This window comes from Megascapheus bottae, chromosome 18, assembly GCF_031878675.1.
Source record: "Megascapheus bottae isolate mThoBot1 chromosome 18, mThoBot2.hap1, whole genome shotgun sequence".
Lineage (NCBI taxonomy): Eukaryota > Metazoa > Chordata > Mammalia > Rodentia > Geomyidae > Megascapheus > Megascapheus bottae.
In genome coordinates, this window is record NC_143526.1 from 16,214,509 (window position 1) to 16,231,944 (window position 17,436).

Genomic DNA, 17,436 nt, shown 5'->3' on the forward strand with positions numbered 1-17,436 from the left:
CTTCAGGAAGTCCTTGAGAACACGGGTTTCAGATGCCTGTTGTGAGTCGTGGCTGCACGTTTCTTCTTAGCATCCAATCATGGTAATACTGGTAGCTTATCCTGTTCTTGTTTCTGATGCCAATCTGAGGCTGCGGAGTTAAGCACCATCTTGTCTACAGACTTTCAAAGACTTAGATACCTGGTTTCCTTCACTTAGATGCCATATCAGCTCTCCAAAGCCCCCTTCTCCTCACATCACCATATATGCAGGATTTTCCCCTGGATTTACTTCTAAGGTTGTCATTCATGCAGCTCCCTCCTCTGGGCTGGCACTAGGTCCTAGGTCATGCCATCTTACACATGCTTCAAAGATGAGTGCAGAAGAACAGAGTCTCTCTTTTTACTCTTGGTGGAAAGTGACAGTGGATTGTCATTATTCTTTTGTTACAAAAGCAGTGCATAGTCTCATTAGAAAAGCCAGATGATAGAGATAATGTGAATGTATATTGTGACAGTGTAGATAGTTTGATATATTAGTCCCACAGGAATAAGATCATGTTTGGGGAACATATACAACCATGAATACAGGTAAGATTCTGCACAAGGGATTGGCATGACTTGTTTTCTGGGCTGAGAATAGACCCTCCTGCTCACTAGTGAGTGGATCTAAAAGAACAATATAGCCTCATTTTACCCTGCTGTGGAGTATCCATTTGACTAGGGGAGAATTGCTTCATGTCTTTGATCTTCCTTTTTATCATCTGTGAAATGGGGACACTAATAATTTCTACTACCATCAGAACATAAATATGTCTACACACCTAGTGAGATGAAGAAACATTTATATATACATATATATGTATATATAAATACTTGCCTGTTACATGGTGCTGCATAGTCTTTGGTAATGTTGATGATTATCTAATGTGACAAGACGCTAGCTTAGCCAGGTGCCAGTGGTTCATGTCTATATTCCCAGTTACTTAGGAGGCTAAGATCTGAGGATTGCAGTTCAAAGCCAGCTTGGGCAGGAAAGTCTTAGAGACTTTTAGCTCCAATTAACGACCAGAAAACCACCAGGAAGTGGAGCTGTGGCTCAAAGTGATAGAACACTAGCCTTGAGCAAAACGAACTCAGGGACAGCATCCAGGCCCTGAGTTCAAGCCCCATGATGTGCACACACACACACACACACACACACACACACACACACACACACACACACACACACACAGATGCTAGCTCAGTTTTCTCTTACGTGTGGAGTGCCACTAAGGATTGAACTTAAGGTCTTGTGCATGCTCCTTAAGGACTCTACCAGTTGAGCCACTCCTCTATCTAGCAGGAGATATTCATATTTATAGTGGATAGCGGAGTCATTTCATCATAGTTATGACTTTTTGTATTTACCTTTTGGGACAAAAAGGTTTCTTTTCAAATAAGACCAGGTAAAAAGGAATCAGCATAAAGAGAAAAGACAGAGTAGCTAATTGTCTAGGTAGTTCTTGGATGTGGTAGAGATCATGAAGACAGCATGCAAATGTGGAATTTGGAGTGCTTGAAGGAGCATCAGAATAACTTTGGTTATTGGTGGTGCATTTTTGTACCCCCCCCCCAATAACCCAGTAAATCTTCTTTTTGCTAAGGAAGAAACTCATCCATAAGGGTAAATAACTTCAGAGCTCCACAGCCCTTTCCTGGAAGGAATCTTTTAATTTGTGGCTCATTCTATACCTTCTACAAAAGTCAGGGGATCTGTTTCTTAGAAGGTAGACACAAAGCTGGGATGCTATAGGTTAAAGATGGTCCTTCAGGCCATGACTCTGGAATCCTGTCTTTATTTACTGATACATTCTAGCTGTTAACCCAGGCATACTGGACACATAGATGGCTCTGGCCTCTGGCTCTTGGAATTTTCATGACTTCCCAGGTGGACAGAGAGTTAGGTTCTAATGGATAGGGAGCAAATCTTAGCCACTGAGGGTGAGGGGAGGGCGGATGAGTTCCCCAGGTCCCCCTACCCCCAGCACAACAATCCAGCATGGCCCTTGATAGGACCTGACTCTGTCTTTCGTAGTGATAACCTGCTGATCAACTCACCCTGATTGGCTTTCATCTTTTCTATTGCTGCTTCTCCTTCCCAATGTGTGCTTCCTGGAATCACCTCTCTAATAAGACACACATCCAGACTTTGCACTGGGGCTTGCTCAAATCAAGCTCAAATCAAGATAGCTCCTCAAGAAGATGGCTGGCTGAGCACTGGGCATTTTTGTTCTCTGTCTTGGGAGATCATCAGATGAAAAGAGAAGGTTGAATGGGAGAACAGAATTCTTGTCTTCTCAAATGGTCAGATGAGTGATTTTGGCCAACTCTTTGGATATCTGCATACATAAAATGAACAAAATTTTGACTTTTCATTTATTCTCTGTGCCCATTTCCCATAGTGTCACTGGCACAAGGAATTCTTCCTTGGGTGTGTAACTCTGAGAAATCCTTGACCTAGTCCTTTAATCCTGTATGGAAAACAGTACAAATTAGATCATTGGATGCTATTTCTCTCACCATGCTTCCATGCCGCCAGGTAATTAAATCTCCCAATCAGAGCTCAGTCAGATAAGTGAATATAAGCCACTCTTTGCTATGTACTTTAAAGGGAAATAAACCCTTCAACATAGCTACTTAGATGGTTTAGCCAAAGTTAGTCACATTTCCAGCCATTTGGTAGCACAAAGAAATTCAGATGACTTAAAAGTCAATGTTTACATATATTCAGGTTTGTCCAACCTCTAGATCTCATTGCTACTAAATATATACATGGGAGCTTACTGGTCCCCATAATGCCTACGTTTGCTTATCTTAAGGAAAATGAAAAGAGTAGACTTGGTAGTTTTCCTCTTTTGTGTTTTCTTAATAATCCCCAGAATGTTAAGGCAATGTAAGATCTAGTCAGATGATCTCACTTATAAGTAACAAAAAATATGTAAAGGCTGGCATAGTATTTTCCATGCAGTCCATATGTCTCTAGATTTGTGTGTGGGAAAGCACTAGAGGTGAGGGTGTTAGGACATGGAAGAGTGGGGCATGGAGGATCCCTCTTAGGTTGGAAAGGAGCTTCCTGAAAAGAGAAGGATCTGGGAAGGAAGAGTTTAAGAGTTGGGATGCAGAGATCTTAAGGAAAGAAAGATAGAGGAAGAGTGGAGAGAATGCAGAAGAGAGAGAGAAGAATTGCAGAAAATGGGGAGGGGAGAATACTCCCCCAGACCATTCCTCCTGGCTGGCCCTAGGATCTAGGGCAGAAACTTCAAAAATAATTAAAAATTAGATCCTACGTAACCATTAGTTTTAATGAATGGAGTCCCCATTCTTTAATAATTAGGTTTTTAGTGAACCCCCTAGAATCCCAATGAGAAGGTTGTCAAGGCTGACTTTCAAGGGCACATCAAATTCTGATTATGTCCCTAATCCTTCCTCAGAAATGACTGAGATAGAGCTCAGTGGTAGAGTGCTTGTCAACCTGAATTCAATTTCCAGCAACATATGTTTGGTTGGTCATGGGGCTTGATCTCAGGGCCTGAGCTCAAGGCTAGTACTTTACCACTTTGAGTCACAGAACTACTTTTCTGTTTTCTGGTGGCTAATTGGAGACACGAATCTCATCTCAGAGACTTTCCTGCCTAGAATATTAAAAAAAAACCAAACAAAGAAAAGATTGTAAATGTTATAGACAAGTGGTTTTGGAACTATAATGTGACTCAGTGGTCTCTTGAAAGGTGTTAAAACATAGATTCCTGGGGTTTGGCTCCAGAAGTTATGAGCCATGAGGTCTAAGATCCATTGGAGGATTCACATTTTTTCCCAGTACCCAAGTGGTTATGGTCCGGCTACCATACCATACTTTGGCAGCCACTATTTACATGTAGAATATGCATCATACTAGGATTGAATTACTTTTCTCAAATTGGAATGTTGACCTAGATTTTTCTATTCAGGAAAATCTCGATGATTCTGCTAGTGAAATGTTTGAAAGCTCAGCTGACAACATCCTATGCATAATAAAATCACAGTGTCTACACATTTCTGAGTTCTGGTACAAACAAAAGAAAACACATCCAAAACAAATTCTCTTCCACAGAGCAGCAACTGCACATTCCAACAGCATCGGCTCACCTGTGGGCTTTATTTATTTATTTTTAATTCTTGGCAGTCATTTAGGGGATTGCCTTCAAAAGCAGATAGTTTGCTGAAGCATCTGGTTAGTTCCTGCTTTAAATGTCAAACATTGGCTGTCACTTTATTATCATTACAAATAGTTGGTTTTGTTTTGTTTTTGCTGGTATCAGTGTTTGAACTCTGGGGTTTGTGCTTTCCAGGCTACTTGCCTGACTGGTGCTCTACCATTTCAATTGTGTCTCTAGTCCTGCTTTTTGGATGTTTATTTGGGAAATGGAATCCAGTGGATTTTTCTGACTGGACTGGCTTCAAATCACCATCCTCTGAATCTCAGCCTCTTGAATAGCTAAGATTGCAGTGTGAGTCACAAATGCCTGCCTCACAAACACTTTTAAAGTTCTAATTGATGGCCTGAGTATCACTGGGAGGTAGGGAGGAATGGCAGGCAATCCCTACTGTAGGGAATACCTACTCCACTTATACCCAATTTTTAACTAGTGCAGAGAGGTCTAAGATAGGCTCCAGTCCTGTTTTCTTCCATTCATTTTCACTGATTAGCTGGGTGACCCAGTTCAGCTCAAGCTTCCTTTTGGTACAGAAGACTTTATGTTTTGACTGCTCTTGGCAGAGCCCTGGAGTCACCTAAAGGGCCCCTATAGGAACAGGGCTGCTGGACAGATGTGATGCCTGTGACATTCTATCACATTTGCCCCAGATTTTTCAAGTTTCTGACAGTTTGTGATGTCCCAGGGCATCGAATCACCTCAAAGTAAACTATTGTTCTGGAGTGAGGGATCTATCCAGAACCATTATTCTAATACAAGCCACTGAAGTAAGTCTGTAAGCCTGATCTGTCAGCTTTTTGAAGTTCCAGCTTTGGTATCCCAAATGAAGGCAGTCCTTGGGGAATATAAAGGTGAAAACAGAACTTACGTGGAAATCCCTTTCATGGCAGGCCCTGCACAGAATGAGAATTTCCATATCCTGGTTTGTCAGTGTAGGATAGTTGAAAATCTTCCTACATCAGTGGTCATTTCCAGGAAGAGTTAAGAATAGGGTGCCTTTCTAGAAACTGCAGTCTAAAGGCTTTGCTGGAACCCAAACTCTCCCCTAAAGCGGGGAGTGTCCCCAAATATCCTGGCCAGCTCACTTCCCTTGATTATCTTAATTCTGTTCACCCATGTGTAGACAGTATTTCTTAAATATGTGGGCCAAACTGTATATAAAAACCCATTATCAATATTCACCATACCTAGAAATAAGCATGCCATTAATAAGGCAGTCAGAACCCATTTAGGTCTCAGGTATTGATTAGTATATATGTGGCAGAGGTGTGAGACATCCTAAGTTATGTTCACTTGGGATAGCACAATGGACACATTGAGCCAATTTCAACACCACAGCACAAGCTTATTGGCACAAACTATTCCATTATGCCTACCTGTTTTGTTCAAACAAGATTAACTGAGGTGAAAGTCTAAGTTATCAGAATGTTCGGTGAGCAAATTTAACCTTCCTTCACATGTCATTTCTTTCTTTCTTTCTTTTTTTTTTTTTTTTGCAAGTTCTGGGGCTTGAACTCAGGGCCTGAGCACTGTCCCTGGGCTTTTTCCTCAAGGCTCTCACTCTGCCACTTGAGCCATGGAACCATCTTTGGCTTTTTCTGTGTATATAGCACTGAGGAATAGAACCCAGGTCTTCATGCATGTTAGGCAAGCACTCTACCACTAGGCCAAACTCCCAGCCCCCTTGACATGTCATTTCTAACTTACAGGAATAAATGCTATTTGTGACAGCAATTATTCTAAGAAAAAAATACCACCCCCACCCCCACCCATATTTTGTGTCAAAGCTACACCTCACAGTGAATGTTAACCAGACTTGGGAGAAAACTATTAAGTTGCATGCTTCAGTATTAAAAGAAAGCAATCCTTGGGTGGGGGGGAGGGTAATGGGGACCAAGACATGTGAAAGGGTATCAATGTATATGAATTAATGCACCTTCTATCTGGCAAATATGATGTAACCCTTTTATTAATTACAATAAAAATATTAAAAAGAGAAAACAATCCTCAAGTCACTCTTGGAAAGGTATAGAGAAAATACAGATGTTTAGATTTTAGGGTACTTAGTATGTAAATATACTCTAACTTAGATCTCTCTCATGTGTATGGAGAGAGACAGAGAGACAGAGAGACAGAGAGATGGTTCTTTTATGTAGCCCAGGCTGGACTATTTTGTCCAGGTGGGTCTCAAATTCATGATTCTCCTGCTTTAGTCTTTTGAGTGTGAAGATTATAAGCAACTGTCACCATGTCTGGCTTTTCAGAGCTTTCTAGATTAAAGTTTCCTAACTTAGCCAATTTAGGCTAGAGTGCTCTTTGTGCTTATATTGGACTGGCATGCTGTCCTGTGTATTGTATGTTTTGGCAACTTCTCTTGCCTCTGTCTACTAGGTTCTTGGACAAATATTCTACCCTTCTAACAGTGACAACCAACCATGTCTCAGATATTGCCTTCAGTGCAAAGTCAGCCTCTGATGAAAATGGTTGGGAGCATGGCCTAATGGTAGAGTGCTTGCCTAGCATGCATGAAGTCTTGGGTTCAATTCCTTGGTACCATACACACATAAAAAGCTGGAAGTGGTGCTGTGGCTAAGTGGTGGAATGCTAGCCTTGAAAAGTCCTGGCAAAAGGACTGGCAAAAAAGAAAGAAAGAAGAAAGAAAAAGAGAAAAAGAAAGAAAGAAAGAAAGAAAGAAAGAAAAGTAAGAAAGAAGGAAAAAACAATCCCCTCTGCCCAACCCTGGGGCTTGAACTCAGAGCCTGGGCATTGTCCCTGAGATTCTTTTACTCAACTCTAGTACCCTACCACTTGAGTGCCACAGTGCCACTTTCAGCCTTTTCCAAGTAGTTTATTGAGAAGGGTGTCTCGGACATTCCTGCCTCAGCTGGCTTTGAATCATGATCCTCAGATCACAGCTTCCTGAACAGTTAGGATTGCGGGCATGAGCTACTGGCCTCTGGTCTAATAGAAACTATTTTCGACCTGATCTACTGTCAACCCAAAGCTTTGCTAAAATGCAGAATCTCAGGCCCCTTCCCAGAGCTACTATGCAAGCATCTGTGTTGAAGTATGCTCCCAAGTGGTGTATGTAAGCAGACATCCAGCTGACTTTATACCAAAGCACCTCTGAAATGCAAGATGTGGGGCTTTCTTGTTGCAGGAAGCTGATGAAGCTCTATTGCACAACCTGCACCTTCAGCTTGAAGCCCAGTTTCTGCAAGATGATATTAGTGGAGCCAAGGACCGATATAAAAAGGTAACCCTGGATTTTCTGATATTTCTTTATCCAGTAACACTCAGTTTGTGATGTTCATGGTTGAACACAGGCTAGAGAAGTGGATAGCCTTTTGGTGTACATTTTGCTTTAAACAAAAACGGGCAGCTAAGTCTTTGAGCACCTCCATTGAGGAGCACATTTCTGTAGGAGCTTCTCCTATCACATGTGCTGATTTTTACTCACATCCACTGGCCTGGTTTTGGGAGTCCTTGGTGTACTGGAAAAATCAAACCACAGAGCTGTGTATCCATCTATTTGTGGTCTGACTTCTCTGGTCTGCTTCTTCACCTTCAAAATGCAAATGCCAGCTATCCCTTCCAGTGTAGCCATGTAGGTTAGTGAATGGAGGAGACCTGAGGAGGCCTGACCCTGAGCTCTCCCTCTGGTCTTCTCTCTCCTGTGGGCTCTGGAATCCCTTTTACTCACAGCTTCTGCCATTCTTAGCTTGAGAACTTCCTCCTAGCACCCAGAGGCTGCTCTGTTTGTTAAGAAAATATTGGAGAACATAATCAGAGGCTGATGGGAGGTGGTATATCAACATTCTGACTCCCTCTTGTCTGTATGAGGCTTCAGAGTTCCTGAAAATTCCCATGAACATGGAGCTAGTGCCTGTGGAGTGACCAAGGGACAGCACACCCTCTTGGGTGCCTTCCTTTCCTCATGTGTGCTGGACCAGACTCCACAGAGCCACAATTCCTGGCTTCATCTCTCATATCGACCATTTCCACCTAGCTCTCCTCTAGGGTCTGATGCCAGGAAAACTTAAACTAAAACCATGTGGCAAGATAGGTCCAATCTGGAACCTGGGGAAGCCTCACCAAACGTTCTGTTTTAGTTCTACCTGTGTGTGCATGTTTGTGCAGGGTCAATCCGGGCTCTGCACCAGATGCTTCTCCCATCAGCATCCTTCAACTTCCCACCATGCCCCTGGCCTGTCACTTCCCTTGCACCTTCCTTCTTGTTTCTGTTTACTTCTAGAAGGCTGAGAGAGGGGGCAGTGTGTGTGGGGGGGTGGGGGGATAGACAATTTCAAAGTAGCTCAAAGTAGTCTTAAGGCCATTTAGAAAATGAGGATAGCTGCTCTGGGAAACTTCCAGGAAGCTCAGAGGCCAAGATTGTTGCTCCTCTCTGGGGCAGCAACACAGGAACGGGGAGGGACACACAGGGCCAGCCTGTAGTCCCCTGGGAGCCGAGCGAGATGGTAAGTGTCGAAGACCCAGCCCTCCCCCAATCACCGGGGAAGAAAAAACCACGCTGAGTCAGAAGCAGTGTTAACCATGAAAGCGCATCAGATCTCTCTGCTGATCTCTGCTGATCTCTGATGCTCTCCTGCTTTATTGCATCAGACAATTAGTTACATACTGTTAGGGTAGGAGAAGGTGGGCACCGGGAAGCTAGCCAATAGGAAGAGGGCCCCTGTGCTACCACTAAGGGTCTGGGTGGGCTTTCAGGTAGTGGGCAGGACAGGTGCAGGAAAGCGCGCGAGACTTGAGCTGCTGCGAGACCCGCGAAACTGCGGGGGGTTCAATCGAGTCACGTACACAGCCTTAAGAGAGGTATGCAAAAGACCAAATGCCTGGACAAAGCCCTTTAATTGCAGCTGAGCCAGAATCAGGCCTCAGAGATGGAGGCTAGGCCCCAACACAAGATAATGACCATTATACAGTTACTATTTGTGTGGAGAGCTCTGGGGATAAAGGGAGGAAGGGAAGCTGTCTAGCAGTGGGAGGGAGCTGAGTACAGGCAAGGGTGTGGCCTCAGATGAAGCCTAGCCTTAGCCTTCCTAGAAGCCTTGGAAAGTGTGAATCACACCACAGAGCTGATCCCGCTGGGAGACAAGAGAGGAGGTGTTTTTTACTCCTCTGTTAGCAAGTCATTGGTCTATGTTGGGGTAAGGTGGAGCCCTTTTAACTTCCTGAATGGAATGAGCGGACTGGTTGGCCAAGGAAGCTCTCTGGTGAGGGCCAGTGCTTGGTGAGTAAAGGACTAGCTGGCTCCCCCCACCCCCCGCAACTTCTGGTCCTGGGACTTGAACTCCGAGCCTGCATGGTCCCTGAGCCTCTTTGTGCTCAACACTAGCACTCTATCACTTGAGCCATGGCACCACTTCTGCCTTTTTCTAAGTAGTTATTGAAGATAAGAGTCTCACAGGCTTTTCTGCTTGGACTGGCTTTGAACCATGATCCTCAGAGCTCAGCCTTCTGAGTAGCTAGGATTACAGGCATGAGCCTGTAGCTAGTTATCCCTGTTTTATAGGACTCACATTCTAAGAGATTTCAGTGCCTCTCATGGGAAGACATATATTCAACAAGTCATTTGTTTAGTAAGCTCTGCCCCCTCCTCCCCCTTTGAAATGATGTCCTATGCTGGTGCTGGAAAGAATCCTTTGTGCCTCCAGAAGGCTTTCATCTTGTGTTTCTCCCATGCCTCTGCCACCTCTGGCTCTGTGAAGCCAAGTTGCAATGTGACTGATGGGAAAAGGTAAAAGAACCAGGCTTAGGTTTCCTCCCCTGCCCCGCTGTCCTTGTGAAGACTAAAGGGAACAGGGGTGCTGCCCCTTGGGGGACACAGAGAGGGGATGCATTTGTGGCAGCCAGTCCTCTCCCTCTTTTCACTCCTGATTTGGTCATGGCTGCAGGAGAATATGTAAATGGGTCCATTCACGGGTTCTCCCAGGATAAGGGAATGATTCTGCCTTCTCTCCTCCAACAGAATCTTCTGGAAATTGAGACCTACATCAGCATCCTGCAGCAGATTACCCAGACCACTTCTCCAGCACCCACAATTACGGTTGGGATGAAGGAGGTAAGCATTGGAAATCATACTTCTCCTGGGGGGAAGCCATACTTGGCAGCCTTTCTTCTTCTTCTTGGTCCTGGGGCTTGAACTCAAGGCCTGGGCACTATCCCTGAGCTCTTTCACTCAAGTCTAGCCCTCTACCACGTTGAGCCACAGGGCCACTTCCAGCTTTCTAGTGATTAATTGATGATAAGAATCTAATGGACTTTCCTGCCTGGCTTGGTTTTGAACTGTTGTGATCCTTGCATCTCAGCCTCCTAGGATTCAGACATGAGCCACCAGCGCCTGGTCTTTCTTCACTTTTTTCCATTTATTTATTTATTTATTTATTTATTTGCTTATTTATTTCAGTCCTGAGGCTTGAACTCAGGCCCTGAACACTGTCCTTGAGCTCTCCTCAAGGCTCTACCACTTGAGCCAAAGCACCACTTCTGGCTTTTCTATGTATGTGGTACTGAGGAATTGAACCTAGGTCTTTGTGCATGCTAGGCAAGCACTCTACCACTAGGTCAAACTCCCAGCCCTCTTCACTTTTCTTTTAAATGGGCTTAGTTGACATTGGTAGTGGTGGAGGGGCAAGCAGTGAGTCTACTTCTGAGAAGCTCATTCTGTTCTTTGTTCCCATGTTCTTTGTTCATGCTGATATCAGAGGACCTGAACTGTTTCTGACCATTGTCTTAGATTCATGTTTTCTTTCTTGTGTACTTTATAGGAAATTGACAAGCTATTTTTCCAAAATTGGTATACTGTTTTAGTCTTTTTTCTAATGCGTTTGGTTTCCCTTTTCTTTTCTTTTTTTTTCAAATAACCAAATACAAATATGGTTTCACTTTTCTTATAGTCATCAGGATTCAGTCATCGGGGCCCCACACTGGTGACTGTCTAATCTTTATACCTCTAACACCAAGGTCTCTCCTGGAACTCTTTATCCTCCTGCTTCAGACTTCTGAGTGCTGTGCCATGGTGCCTGGCTAGCTTCCATCTTCTTAATACTTGACAATGGGATGAAACTCCAGCATGAGTTTTTGGAGGGAATGAACCACATTTCACTATAACATCTACTGTTGTTGAATCTCTATTAGGGATGAGAATTTCCCTGCTGTTTTCTGTTCTTGATATGATAGTCTTTGTTGTGATTTTGTATTCTTCTGCTAAGTATCTGCTCGTGGTTTGAATTTATACCCCTTGGTGATGCAGGATGGCAAGCATCTTTTGTGTGCTTATTTGCCACTCTTCAATCTTCTTTGTCGAAGAGTATATTCATGGCTTTTGCCCAGTGTAAAATCTGAGTTGTATCTAAGTCCACTGCTATTACAGAATTCCATGGGTAGGGTAATTTACAGTCCCAACCTCTAATTCAAGGTGTTTGACAAGCAAGCATGCTTTGAAAATCCTGTCATGTGTTCTCTTATAACAAAAGTCTTCTGGGCCCAAAGAATATAGAGCAGGATACATCACCTGGGAAGTCTGAGGTAGTCAGGATGTGCAGCCTAGCTGGATGGAGCTCAGAGCTATGGGAGTCACACTCTGCATCACAGCGAGATCTCCTAAGGTTCAAGGGCACCTGAGAGATGGAGAGGCACAGGTTCAGAAGCAATCCATTCTTTACAAACCTTGGCTTAACCATTCTGAAAAATGGTCAAGATAGCCACTTGCAGGGTTGTTTCACTGACTCTTGTTATTGTCCTAAAGGTCGTGGAAATCACCTCTATGCAAATGATAGAGTCACCATAGTTGGCTTTGTTCCCTAGGACCACAGGCCGACTTGTTGATGGGTCAGTAAAGCATAATGGCAGTGTCCGTTAGCCAGAAGTCATGTAGGACTCATCGGGGGCCCGTGAAGGCTGAGCTTATTATTCTCTGCATCAAGGAGCCTGCACACTGTGGAGACTCTCAGGCTGTCTCAATGGAGTGGGGTGTGCCTAGGAGTGATGGAGAGTGAGGGAGGAAGGCAAGCAGTCATGCTCTGGGTTCAGTGCTCTCAGAGTTCCATGGTTGTGTCTCTTGATGACTGAATCTGAGATGCTAAGGAATGGAGCATGGCTGCTTGTACTTGATAATGATGTAGTATATTATGTTGGCAGAGAGGGCACAGTTGATTGTTTCAGTGATGATTTAATGGTCTTATAAATCTGTGTTCAAATGCCATTGCATGGTGGTCTAACTTCCTTTTACCACAGTCCTAGAGCGACAGGTTTGGATGCCAGTGAATAGCATCATCTCTAAATAGGGAGCATTGTGGCCGGGCTATTAGTGCTAGCTAGCAGCTAAAAGCCATCTTACCTCCTTTGCAGTATTTCAGGGACTTTCACATGTGAAGCTCTGCAGGAAGGTGGCAGTGAGGGATGTAAAGGCACGTAAAGGGATGTAAAGGCTCAAGGCAATGAAGAAAGGCCTGCAGGAGTTGGTATAATAGATTTGCACTGTGTCTACTGCCATCCTTAGGTTACCGATCTCGAATTTGTGAAGTTTCGTATATTTCACATATACCACATATCAAATTCCCTGGAAAGAACATGAATTCCTTTTTGCTATTCCAGCTGCAAGCATTCTTGTCTATGTCATAGAGGCAGGGAGATGGGGAGACATCAAGAAACAAATAAGCCAAAGAGACAGAGAAGCAGATTGAATGGGGGGGGTATCCGAGTTCCAAAATCCTCTTCAAGGGCACACCTATGACCTAACTTCCAATGACCTAACTTTCTCCCAGTAGGCTCCACCCCCTAAAGGCTTCACCACCTCCCAATAGTCCCACATGTATTTAACTCACAGAACTTTGGGGGACACTCCAGCAGGTCTCCTTGTGACCCTAATCCCATTTGACCCTAATCCCATCCCCAAGGTCCCACCTCGTTATACCATCACAGTGGAGAGGAAGGTTTTCATGGATGTGAGTGTGACACACAAACATGCAACCCATCATAGGACCCCCCCCCCGCCCCACTGTGCTTTCTCCTCTCCCCTCTGTCTTTCCTTCTGCATGCGAGTCTGAGTCTGGTTTTCTTCATGCAGGAGAAGCTCCTGACAGAACGGGAAGTGGCAGCCCTTCAGTGTCAGCTGGAGGAGAGCCAGGAAGTACTGCACCACCTGCAGGTGCAGAAAGCTGAGCTGCGAGCCCAGGTAACCATCAGACCCCTGTGTCTGCCACTTGCCAGTGGTCATTCCCTCCACACCTAAGTTCTATACATACACAGGATGTATCCAGCTCTGTGAACTCTCACAACAAGCACACCTGGATGTCTGGTACAGCCATAGTGCAGTGAGTAGGTGACCTTGCTTTTCCCTGGACTAAGGTTTCCTGGATGTATGACTCTGGTGTCTGGCCTGGAAGAGGCCTGAACCCAGGGGGATCATGTGATACCAGACCCATATTTGTGTTTCTCATGTTCTGTTTGGGTTCTGTTCTTCTCCCACCAAGAGTGAGCCATCTCAATGTCATCTTGGATTCATTTATCAGGTAAAACTTGCTAAGAATAAGTAAGCACATATTGGAAGTGTGTGTGTGTGTGCTGGTACTAGGGTTTCAACTCTGGGCTTGGGTATTGTCCTTGAGCTTTTGTACTGAAGGTTAGTACGCTATCATTTGAGCTACTGCTCATTTTCTGAATTTTTTCGGTAGTTAATTGGAGGTAAGAGTCTCATCGGCTTTCTTGCCTGGGCTGGCTTTGAACCACAATCCTCAAATCTCAGCCTTGTGAGTAGCTAGGATTAGACATGGGCCACTGGACCCTGGATACATATTGGATTTTATCCTATACTTTTTCAAACCTGTGTCTCCTGCTTTCCCCCTCTCATGATAAAATTTGTACTTTGACATTTGATGGTCAACCTGGAAAGAGTGATCGCCACAGTATTTGCCTCTAGTGGGACATTTCTTGGCATAAACGTCACAGTTCTACCCAGCCTCTTCCTACAACCCTTTGCAACTGAAGTTCCCTATTCCAATGAAGAGGCTTTGTGCTCGTCTCTTAAATCTTTTAGTTTTCTATCTGCATTTCCACCTAGCTGACCACATGATGGTGCTTGTTGAACTCAGATACTGTTCCTTCCTTTAAGGCTGTATAATCACATTTCCCAAGTCAGGCAGGTACATATATACAGGATAAGGAACAACAACACCAACACCCTGATTCTAGAGAGCCTGGAACATCTGGTTGTTATATAGTCATCTAATGCTTTGGCTACACATGGTGCATTTTCTAGATATTCTGAGCCTTCCACATCTGCTCAGGATCTTATTTTGGGACCCCAGGGCAGTTCTCAAAGCTGCGAAGCAACCCAGGGACAATGACTGTCATCCAAGGTGAGAATCACAGTAGGAGAGGGACACCTTTAGAACTTCTCTGGAGACAAACCATGGCTTCAGGAACATATCCCCATCTTGGTGACTGTGCTTTCACCTAAGGTCCTGAACAGACAGAAGGAAGAAAGGAGAGAGGGAGAGAGAGGGAGAGAAAGGGAGAGAAAGAGCAGAGAGGAAGAGGGAGGAAGAGAGAGGATAAGAAATAGAAAGGGAGAGTCTAGGGAGAGAGGATATATATACACACACACACACACACACACACACACACACACACACACACATATATATATGGAATGTACATGTGTATATGGTGCATATAGCATGTATGGTGTGTATGCATGTGCGGTGTGTATATGCATGTGGTATGTTTATGTATATGGGCAGTGTGTGAGGTATTATGTGTATATATAGAGTTGTATGTATGTCTGCACTGTACATTGTGTGTTGTCTGTGTGCTGTGTGTGACATGAATGAAGAAGTAGGCTCAGGGACAGCCACGGTTCTAGAAACCCATTTTTTTCCCCAAACAGTTACAACTCATTGGATATAAAATGAATTTTTCAGAATTGGCTGGTAGAAGAAAAAGTAGAGCCAAGAGTGGGTGCCTTACACCTGTAATCCTAGCTACCTACAGAATCATGCTTTGACGCCAGCTCATGCAGAAACATCTGTGAGATCCCATCTCCAAAATAACCAGCACAAAGCAGGAATGGAGGTGTGATTCAAGTGATTATAAGAACACCCACTGAAGCTGAGTATTGCCCAGTGACAGAGTGCTTGCCTAGCATGCAGAAAGATCTGGGTTTGATTCCTCCATAGCATGTACACAAGAAAAAGCCAGAAGTGGTTTTGTGGCTCAAGTGGTAGAGGGTTAGCCTTGAGGAATGCCCAAAGGAAGTGCTCAGGTCCAAATCCAAGCCCAGGACTGGCAAAAAAAAGAACATTCACTGAGCAAGCAAGGACATGCAAGTGTGAAATCTTGAATTCAAATCCTGGTATGGGCAAAAAAATGTAGAAACCAATAACTCTGAACTATACAATATGAAATAACAATGTGTAATAAGTGAAAAGGTAGGATTTGTTTAGTTAAATTTTTGTTTTAAAAGTATAGATAATTTAAATACATAAATAATTATTCGGAGGCATATGCTTTTCTATGACACGTGTAGCTTGTGTCGTTTCCTGCAGCCATGGTGGCAAAGTTGAAAACCATTAACAAAATGCAGAGGTGGGGCTAATGAACACAATTTGCTGCCTTCACTAACTAACTACGGACGTAAACAACACCCACTCAGTCTCTTACGGGTCCGCAAGGCAGACATCTGTGCAGGTTCAGTTAGTTCTTTGCTCTGGGTCTCCTGAGGTGAAATAAAGGTGTAGGTTGGCCTGGGCCAGTGTCTGGAGGATTTGCAACCAGTTTCACTCAAGTTGTTGTTGCTAGATTCCCACTCAGAGCCAGGACGCACTCTCTTTGTTGGCTTTTGGCCAGGATGCTCATAGAGGCTACTGTATCCTTTGGCTTAAGGTATCTTTGCCTTTGAATCCAGCAGCAGGAAGGCTGGGAACCTGTTTTAAGAGGTGGGGTGCTGGCCTAGCATGTGTGAGGCCGTGAGTTTCATCCCTAGCACCAATTAAAAAAAAAAGAGTAATTTCACTGGCACCAGACCAACTGAGTCACTCAGTCTGTCAGGGAAAAATCCCTGTTTTCACAAGCCCCCAGACTTGTTATTCCACAGGCTCAAGTTTAGCTCCGTCTAGCATAGGCTAGAAAGATCAGAGCCTGAAATGGAAGTGGGGGCTTTTTCTTCAAGTAGGCTGAACATAGAATCATAACATCCCCGAAGATGACATTTCTTACAGACCAGGGAGGAAGAATAGGCAATTCTGGCTCCCCAAATTGCATTGGCTGAGAGTTTCTGCCACAGGTAACTTAAAAGCTCAACTGCCTTCATTGGAAACTCAGAGGCTTCCTTTCTCACTACAGACCCTTCATGCCATCTAGTGGTGAGTCTGATAAGACAGTACAAAATCAGTGAAGGTTATTTCTTTTGAAAAAGGATCTCCTATCCTAAGGCATCTGGAGTCCTAACAGGATTCACACAGGAGCTCAGGTCTCCAGATGGGGCTTACAGTCAGATTCCTGCATATCCTGCTGGCCCTACTGTTCACAGCTTGGTGGAAAGACACAGATAAGCCAGGCGTTCTAATGGTCCCAGCATGATCACAGCAGTTACCATCTTAGAATATCAAGTTCAAGTTGCCACAAGGCCCACATCCCCTTCCTGTCTCTCTTTCCAGGGTCATCTTGGCCTCTCCTCTTAAGGTTACCTTGGCTATCTGATACTTCCCTTCTGGTCACTTCTGTGGTTTCTGGCACCTCGCCTTTGCCACATTACTTCTCTTCTTCCTGGAAACCTCTTTCCTTTTCAGGTCCGAGGACTGGCCCCACCTCTTCTTGAAGCCCTCTCCATGTGTGTGAGTTGCTCCAGGCATGTGTGTGTAGTGGAACCATCTCCTGCCCTGGACTGTTTTGTGCTGGGTCTCATTCTCCAACAGCTAGGCTGGTGAACCTGTGTCCTACAAAGTGCCAAGGTGGTTTGGGCTAGGGGCATCCCTAACCCCAACTTGAGCTGGTGAGAGTGTGGCTCACAGTTTTCTTGAATAGCTTTCCTTCTTATGAATAATTTAAGTAACTGTTATAAAAATGCATTAATATGCCAGGGGTAGGGAAAGTCCAAGCCATCTGGCTATATACAGACCATGAAATCCATTTGGTACAGGGTAGGACAACACATAGCTTTCTTCTTTTTTGAATTTTTAACTTTTGCTAGTTCTAGGACT

At 44.3% G+C, this 17,436-nt stretch overlaps 1 protein-coding gene across 1 annotated transcript in view; it reads left to right on the plus strand.

Moving 5' to 3' along the window:
• Bfsp1 (beaded filament structural protein 1) overlaps positions 1-17,436 on the plus strand; it is a 55,432-nt gene that overhangs the window by 31,184 nt on the left and 6,812 nt on the right. Inside the window, exons 3-5 of the mRNA XM_090351956.1 lie at positions 7,377-7,472; positions 10,206-10,298; positions 13,305-13,412. Of these exons, the coding sequence (XP_090208082.1) occupies positions 7,377-7,472; positions 10,206-10,298; positions 13,305-13,412 (297 nt within the window). The remainder of the gene's footprint in view (positions 1-7,376; positions 7,473-10,205; positions 10,299-13,304; positions 13,413-17,436) is intronic.